At 35.4% G+C, this 9217-nt stretch overlaps 1 protein-coding gene across 3 annotated transcripts in view; it reads left to right on the top strand.

Moving 5' to 3' along the window:
- The window catches only part of tep1 (telomerase-associated protein 1), a 35698-nt gene extending 27708 nt beyond the window's left edge, over positions 1-7990 (top strand). For all 3 annotated transcript variants that reach the window (XM_047590243.1, XM_047590245.1, XM_047590244.1), the window contains exons 47-56: positions 82-167; positions 253-379; positions 1587-1717; positions 1803-1927; positions 3256-3396; positions 4514-4613; positions 5378-5486; positions 5603-5685; positions 6781-6885; positions 7584-7990. In XM_047590243.1, coding sequence (XP_047446199.1) covers positions 82-167; positions 253-379; positions 1587-1717; positions 1803-1927; positions 3256-3396; positions 4514-4613; positions 5378-5486; positions 5603-5685; positions 6781-6885; positions 7584-7703 — 1127 coding nt within the window. In that variant the 3' untranslated portion in view covers positions 7704-7990. The remainder of the gene's footprint in view (positions 1-81; positions 168-252; positions 380-1586; positions 1718-1802; positions 1928-3255; positions 3397-4513; positions 4614-5377; positions 5487-5602; positions 5686-6780; positions 6886-7583) is intronic.
- The last annotated feature ends 1227 nt before the right edge of the window (positions 7991-9217 follow it).

Consider the following 9217-nt stretch of genomic DNA (forward strand, 5'->3'; position numbering starts at 1 on the left):
ACTGTGTAGTATCAGGAGTAACCACAACACACTTTAATACTAATATGTTTATATATATATATTTTTTTTTTTGTTTTACAGGCGAGGAGAAAGAAGTCAAGCCTGAAGAAATGACCGTTGTCACAGCGTCTGGCGACGGCACCGTGCAGCTCTGGAAACCCTTACAGGTCGGTCAACCTGTTCTCAGCTTTAGTTGTAGTTCAGAAGGAGTTTTCACACTTCTTGACACTTTCTCTGTTGTTTATTGTCCAGGTGGATCACATCAGAACCTTCCACGGTCACAGCGGTGCGATTCGCGGAGTGTTTTGCAAAGATGGAGCCTCTGAATTTCTGACTGTTTCTGAAGATCGCTCCCTGAGAAACTGGACGTCGACAAAAGGTAAAAAAAAAAAATTAAAAAATGGTCCCAGGTTTCAGCTCTGTAATAAATTAGAAATGTAAAAAATAATAATAATAGTACTAACACAGATAAATAGGTTTGGGAGAGGGTGATTAAAAGTGGAAATAATTCAGAAATACAGTGGTTCCCAACGCTACTGGTGTCTGAGAAAGTGGTGGAAGAGGTTCAAGCTAATTAATTTGAGGAATTATTCAATTAGTAATTTAAGCATTTAATTCAGTTTATTTAATTCAGCTATAAACTGCAAAATTTAAATCCTTATTATTATTATTATCTTTTACTATGTTTAAGTCCTTTGTTTGCACACATTCTCCTACCTCCATAAATTTACTCAGCATCTTTTCAACAACAGTCACTTGAATGATGAAAGATAAAATAAATTAAATAAAGTTTTACAAGCATAAAATGTACAAATTATCATATGAACAAGAAATAGAGACAGAAGTAAATGAACACTGGTGGAAAAAAGTTTTCAGACGCCCCAATGTGTGATCATTTACTATATATATATTATTTCTTGTACTTTTTTCTTTTTCTTTGTTATTTTTTTCTGTTTTATCCTGCTCTTTTTAAATGCTTTCTCTTTATGTAAAGCACATTGAGTTGCCTCTGGGTATGAAATGCACTATATAAATAAAAAGGCCTTGCCTTGCCTTGGTACACCAGTGTAAACAAACGCTTTCAAACACTTTTGATTCATCTGTATTTACCTTTTGGAGGCTTTGGTCCTTTTATTTTGTCAACCCCATTGTTGTCAGTAGGTTGGTCTAAATAACAGAAACTGGCGGTTGAGTGTATTCATGATAATAAACTATAAAAATGATTATGACATCGTGAAGTTCTGCTGAGTGTCTATAAAGTGAAACTATAAAATACGTTTAAAATATTGACGCCTTCATGGCCGACGTCAAAAACAGTGACTTCAATGAAAAAAGACGATGCCTTCACGAAAACTTGGAAATTCAATATTCCAACTCGGAAATTTCAGAATTCCGATATCATAGCGCTCACATTTCAGGTTAACTCAGAGGGGAAGTTTGCTACATTGTGCAGCAGCTATTTTTTTATTTTATTTTGCAGCATCTGCTCAGTGTGCAGCTGTTTATTCTCAGTCGTCTGTGCAGTAGTTACAGTGTGATTAGATGTTTGGCTCGTTATCCGATCACATTCTGTCCTCTCTGCGCAGAGAGTCAACCGGACCAGAAAGGCTCCATCACGTCGTTGTGCTTCTCTCAGAGTAACGATGTTCTTCTGGCCGGTTACGACTCCGGTTTGCTGGAGCTGTGGCAGAACAACGCTGCCGTCGGCCGCAAGCAGGTGGAGTTTATCTCTGGAGAGGTTTAAACTTAAACTAGGTTTTTTTTTTGTGTTGACGCGTCTGTGTTGCGTGTCTCTTTGCAAGGCGTCCGACGGCGCCATCACAGCGGTCTGCTCCATGCCTGACGACCAGTTCGCCGTCGCCAACATGAAGGATCCGGTGGTTGACGTGTGGAAGCTGGTGTGGAATCGACAACACAGCAGAGCGAGGTGAATAACGACTCCGTGTTGTTCTAGAGCAACAACAAACCTGTGTTTCTTTTTCTTTTTTTTACTTCCTTTTGTCAGTTTCTCACCAACCCACATTCCCAATAAAAAAAACAAAAAAAAAACATCAGACTTCAGTAGCTTCAGTAGCGTATGAGACGGTGACATGTCCTCCAACATCTAGACTCAGACTTTATTCATCCACAAGGAAAATTGCTTAGTCACAGTAGGTTTGTTACACATGAAAAACACTCTTGAGATCCACAAAAGATAAAATAAATTAAAATAAAATGAGATCAAAATTAAATTAAAGGTAAAAATCTAGCAGAATTAAATAAAGTCATTAAGAATCAGTATTAGGTCTTCAAGTGCAATTTCTTTTTGTACAGTCAGAGAAAATACTAAACAAATCCTTAAAAAAAATCATTTAAACCTAAAATTGATCGGTTCCATATAAATATGTAAGAAGTTTTGAGTAGTTTTGGTTCCAGTTTTCCACTAATGAAGACCGTGCTTCTTATTAACAGATAAACCTTTGTTTCTATATAAAGAATTAGAAAGTTAGAAAGTTGTTCAGACACAAAAATGACTAAACTAGGAACGTAAATGCAGGAAACGATAGTTTATTTGTTTTTTGTGCAGTTTTGAACACATTCTCTGGACTTTGATCCTTGTAAAGAAATGAACAGAAAAAATATAATTTGTATTTGTTTGTGTCTGTCTAATGCAGCCACACCTATTATTTCATGATAATATTTGTGATTGTGTAAAATTTTAAGGGCGTCTGAAAAAAATTTTTCCACCACTGCTTATTATATATATATATTAATAAGAATTGATCTCAAGGGGAAATTTACTTTTAATTACAGCGGCTCCTACTCAAAGTGAACCAGTGTTCAGAACAAAGAGTAATGTAGGTAATAAGAATAAGTAGAATAAGTAGGCAATTATAGTAAGAACACATCCATCAATGTAAAAAATATAAGAAATATATATATGTAACAATATGTAGAAGTGTAAGTGAACCTGTTTTCCAAGTTGTTGCTCTATAATAACATTGAATATGGGGTATTGCACAGGGTGAGTCCAAAGTCCAATAATATATAAGCAAATATGTACAAGTACATGAAAAGAAAGTGAACATGTGTTGTTGCACAATATCAGTACAAATATGGTTATAAATGTGGGTTATGCACACATTAGTGTGGCATTAGTGTTGGATGTTACTTAGACATGTAGCACCCACCTAGACCAGACACTCCTGGGTAGCAGAACGATTATCGATTGATTATGTGTGAGTCCTTCTTACTCTGTGTCTGTGTTGCCTCCAGTCTGGTGAAAGTAACCACCCACACCGTGAAACACCTGGTGGAGCAGCTCATGTACCTGACCACCCTCATCGCTGTGTCCAACAAGAGAACCATCTTCAGTGTCACCAGCAAAGAAGACGAGTGGCTCCACACCGTCACCAAGTACCTCAGCTTTTACTCTTTTTGTTGTTGTTGTTGTTGTTGTTGTTGTTGTGCGTGATTATCGTGAATGAATTTGTTTTGTTTAATAGTTTAATTAGTGTTTGGTTTTGTTGTTTTTTTCTCCCCTGCATTGGAATTTGAGTCGAGGTTCAGCTGCTTGTGTGGGAAATAGATACACAGCGGCTTTAATGGCTAATTAATTGAAATGAATATGAATATAATGTGACACAAATTAGTATTTATTTGTTAAAGTTTGTATTTGTTAATGATTTAGTGAATTAATAATTTATTTTTAATATTATTTAGTTAAATTTAATGCTATATTAAGTCATATATTGATTGATTGAAATTATTAATTTATTATTACCTTAGTCAGTTTTGATCCATGACTCTGCAGCCAGTATAAAGACTTCTGACCTTTTGACACTTATATATCACGTCAGATTAATAAGTCATCCGTTTCAGCCAGGATAACGTTATGGGTTATGAGACTAAATTGTTACTTGGAGGATTCTTGATAGATGCTAATGCTAGCAGTTAGCTAACGCAACATTAGTTGCATGTTTCTGGGGTGTCCAGGCAGAAGTTGCATTTACTACGTTACCCTCCACAGTGGTTCCACTTACTTCTTGTAATATCTTTGTTGGAGAGGCTTCACTTGATAAAGACAGACCAGACTTTGTCCTCTCTGTGTCCTCATTTGGTGAAATCGTTCATCCAGTGAGTGAGAGTGTAGGGTTCGATGAATATAGTCAAATCAGTCGGAGTCAACTTTCACGGTCTCGGGGAGTAAATGTTTTCATGTATTTTCTAAAATATTGCGTTTTCTTCGTCCATTCTTGCCAAAACAGTCTGTTGAAATATACTAACCACCATTTACAGGCTGTAGTGTTTGAGATGTTTTGCCTCCAGCTAAGCCCCGCCCCTCATAAAAGCTCACACTGTTTACAAACTGTGAATGTGTCTATTGTCTTTTTAACATTTTAAATTAGACATACAGACATAAGTCTTCGCTCTAGTGTGATGAACTGATGCATTGTTTGGTTGTAGATATTGATGCTGCTGTTGGGTTTTATTCCCAAAGTTTTATTTCCTGTGTTTGTCTCTTGTTTTTTAGTTGGCAAAGAGAAGTTCATATTCAGGACCTGATCCGCAATGACGAGAAAAGCACGTGGCTGGTGGGCGAGAAGAACGGAAACATTCACATCGGCTTCTTTGTGAGTTTTACTCTCTCGGTGATGCAGGATTCATGCATCAAAGCAAAATATTTATTAGATTTGACAGACGGATGCTAAGTATTTTTAACATAATTTCAATGTTAAGGAGGAACAAGATGAACATTTATTGAGGAAACATGAAAACGAATGGGGACAAGGAAATGATTAGCTCAGAGGAATCGGGCAAATCATTCATTCATTCATTGGATGAAAGTAGTGGGGGTCTAAAAATTGAGGATGGACTGATTTTGACAGTGTGGAAAATTGGAAGAGATAAGGAAATAGAGCGATGCCCAGATTCAATGGAGGGGAACGGATCTTCTTTAATAAAAAAAATTTAATTTATTAAAGAAATTCAAAATTCCCCAATCACAGGCTTTATTTTGTATTTGAACAAATGAGGAGTTCAAATAACCTGACAAAGAAATCTTCATGGAGTCCTTCATCTAACTCAGATCTTGTTTAGAGGTTCAGATATTTAATCACCTCATTCATTGTGTTTGCGTAATGGTTTCTAAGTAATACTGTACTCTAGTACCGTAGTCTGAAGCCTCCATCGGAGGATAGAAATCAATGGGTTTACACAAAATGTCGTTTAAACAAGAGTATTATTTCTCCAGTATTCTGATATCCTCTGAGATTTGTGACCTGACGAAATCTAACAAAGGATCTATAGGTGGAGATATTTTTTCTCTGAGCTTCTGTTTAAACCAGAGCAGATATATATGAACTGTAGTTCACAGCGTCGTCCTGTCTCCTTTCAGTTCACCATGGGCTCCAACACTCGGTTCCACTTGGCTTTCGGCTCGATAGAAATGAACCGTGACGAGGAGAAGAAGGGAGGCCTGATAACGGCTGCGACGGTCGACAAAGGTGCAGATTTGCTAATTATGATCATGACTATGTGGCCTCAGACACAAACGACGGGCTGGAGAGGAGAAATGTTTTGCATGTTTGCTTTCTTATGTGACGCCTCGTGTCTCCTTCAGACTTCGTGGTCTGCGGAGACGTGAACGGCAACATGTGGTTCAATGAGCCTCCAGAACTCACCTCATGGAGCAACAGAAAACTGGTAAGAGATGAAAGTCAGAAACCAAATGAAAGAGATTTGTGCGTATTTTTTTTTGGGATGGGACAAAAAAAAATAACTTCAGTTTTCCTAAAGAAGAAAAACTAAAGAACCTCAAACTATGGAGTGCAACTAAATAAATATGATTCAGTAAAAAATGAAAAATCCACTTATTTGTAAAGGTAAAATAAGCATAAAAAAAAAGAAAAGAAAAAGTATAAAAAAAGCTTTTATTTAAGTGTGGCAAAAACTGGTTAAAAGCACATGGACCTACGTGTTGTCGCTCTAGTAAAATAAGAATTTGTAAGAAAACCTTTTGTTTTTTCTAAATTTTCTCTGTATACACAAACACATTCACTTTCTATTACAAAAAACTCAGAAAATAACTTTAACCTCCTGTGATCCAAGCATTTGTTGAATTTCTTTAAGATTATATTAAGATCTGTAGGTATTTGGTATTAACAGGACCTAAGACGTATAAAGAATAAGTGTCATCTTTGAAGCAGCAAGTAGTTTTTGAAAAACAAATATGTGGACACAGGGATTATTTCACTGTTTATTACAATTTAAGTCACCAATGTGCACCAGAACATAAAACTGTTTATTTTAATGCAAAAGCAGAACTGGAAACAATGAAATCCCAACGTCCTCATATGAGGACTTGTGAATTTGTTAAATTTTCATGTCACATCAAACTAGAAAAGTTAATAAGAATAAATAAACAAGTGTATTGACCCTTCGACTACCAGTACATGGCAGACAAAGTGTCTACTTATGAGGACACCAGGTCTGAATGAAGCAGAATAAGCTGCAACAAACCTAAAACGTACTGTCCCCATATGAGGACGCCGGGTCTCAGGAGGATAAGAAAGCAGCTGTATCAGGACAAAACATTATTTCCTCCATCAAGAAAACTTTGTTAGAGCTGTCAAATGTTTTGGCCGCATCTCTACAGGAACAACAGTTAAACATAAAAAAATAAAATTTCCATACGTGAGAATGTGAAGTAAGCATGTTGGACATTTATACTTGATGGTTAATTTAAATATGTAAATCTTCTATTTAATTTAAATCTTTCTGCTGATGCTTTGTGTTCAGGCTCACACGGACAGGATCAGCGTCCTGAAACTCACCGACAGCACCATCGTCTCTGCCTCCTACGACCGGACGGTGAAGCTGTGGGACAGAAACACCAAGAAACAGGTACAATACAGACACACTTGGGGCTGTAAAAAGTTAATCCCGTCTTAAAAACGTCTTTTCTGCTCATTTTATGCTTTTTTTCACCTTTCTGTGCGTAGTTTGTAGGTTTTCCTCCCATCATCATCATCAAAAACATAGGTGTCAGTAGGACCATGAAACTGTGTTGTGTAAATGTGTAATGACAATAAAAGCACGTATTTTAAAGTTGTAGAAAGTTACTTTTTAAAGTAATCTAATCTTAAAACAAGCATTTATGCTTATTTTAAGGCTTTTAAATACATCTTAAATACATTTCTAGATTTAACTATTTTAATTCAATAAATCTCGTCAAGTTCTGCAGCACGGACAGATTAATCACTTGTTTTGAGTACCTTTTTCCTCAGATTTTCTGTTTTTACCTTGATTTTAGACTTGGAAGGCGCTCAAATATTTACAGGCAAGAGCATTTATAAATAATCTCTATCTGTTGTCTGACTGTTTGACCCAGAGGATCATCAGAAACTAGTCACCAACAAAAGGACTGTACTTCTTTACAGTGACCTCCGTTACAGGAAGTCATTGGGAAACTACTAGTTTCAAAAGTTCTTTAAAGCAACAAACGTGACTCCATTTTTCTTCTGTTTTTATCATAAGAAAAAAAAAACTATTAGTAATTTGAATCTATTTCTAAATGACTGCTATCTTCTTCCTTTCCTCAGGTGGGTATGTTTGTTTGTGGAGGACCTGTCCTGATTTTGGAGGTGAACCCGGGAAAACCCACTGAGCTGGTTTGCGGCGACGGACAGGGACAGATCTACTTCCTCTCCTGGAAAGAATAATTATAATCCTCTCAGAATATAGAAATTATACTTAATTGCTGCAGTGAAACTAAGTGAATGTGCAATATATGAATTTAAATAGTTAATTCAAATATTTACAGGAAAGAGTATCTGTATAATAATACTCTACTTTATGTTGACGTCTGTGTTTTTTGTTTTTTTAATGGTGTCGGTTTCGTTTGAGCTTAATTTATGAATCATTTAAGATAAGCTACACTCAGAATGGGAATATGAAACAAAATAGGAATGTGCGTTTTGTTTTGAAATAAATTGTGTTCACAGCATGACTTTATTTTATTTTTTTTTTATTATATCTTATATTTCTCATATTTAACAAGCATTTGCCATCACAGCTCTATTAATATAAACTGTAGGAGCTTTAATAAAAAAGAAGGAGCTAATCTGTTTTGGTCACTACTTAATGGACCATTGAGCAGTATAACATTGTAAACACACATCTAATCTAATGCTTTTACTGCTCTATTATCTGCACTGAAATAATTTTGCTGTTTACTAGTAGCCACATTATAGGGCTATAAAAAATGATAAGTAAATGAAACATCAGCAACTACTTCCCCCTGATTTTCAATTAAACATATGTAAATGAACAGAAGCGTCAACCTTTATGAGACCATTGTAATTTCCTATAAATATTTAGTATATTTCAAAGCATCTCCTTCTTGATAAAATACATAAAGGTTTGTGGATATTGTGCTTTACGACAGGAAATTATGTTTGTGCCGAGTAAAAATGATAATCTAGGAAACTACATATCATCTTATTGCAAATGTGTGGTAAACACTTATGATCAAAGACATCATGAATATACAAGTTGTTTTGTTGTTTGTGCACATCATGATATGATATATGATACATTATCTGAGTGGTTGTCAGGCTAAAAAACAAGACTCCACTTTCTGTTGTAATTATGCTTTTAATTCTAGCTTTTATTCACAAGTATATAAGTCGAGTCAAGATAATTCATAATAATTTAAGACGAATCAAGTCGAGTCAAGATAATTCATAATAATTTAAGACGAATCAAGTCGAGTCAAGATAATTCAAGATCATTTAAGACAAGTCAAATCAAGCCAAGATGAGTTCAAGATCATTTAAGACGAGTCAAGTCGAGTCAAGATCATTTAAGACGAATCAAGTCGAGTCAAGATAATTCATAATAATTTAAGACGAATCAAGTCGAGTCAAGATAATTCAAAAATAATTTAAGACGAGTCAAGTCGAGTCAAGATAATTCAATATCATTTAAGACAAGTCAAGTCGAGCCAAGATGAGTTCAAGATCATTTAACAGGTTGGATAAATCGAGTCTAGTGCCAAATATAATAGTAAGATAACTAAGATAAAACGAGATTAGACGTACGTTTATTAACCCCCAAATGATCGTCTATTGTTCTAAAAAAAAATAATAATAAATTACAAATATACTAAATGGAAATAATTCGGACTTCTCCGAGCAGATCTTGAACGCAGCACAAGACTGATCTGATCAGCTCC

This window comes from Mugil cephalus, chromosome 7 (genome assembly GCF_022458985.1).
Source record: "Mugil cephalus isolate CIBA_MC_2020 chromosome 7, CIBA_Mcephalus_1.1, whole genome shotgun sequence".
NCBI lineage: Eukaryota > Metazoa > Chordata > Actinopteri > Mugiliformes > Mugilidae > Mugil > Mugil cephalus.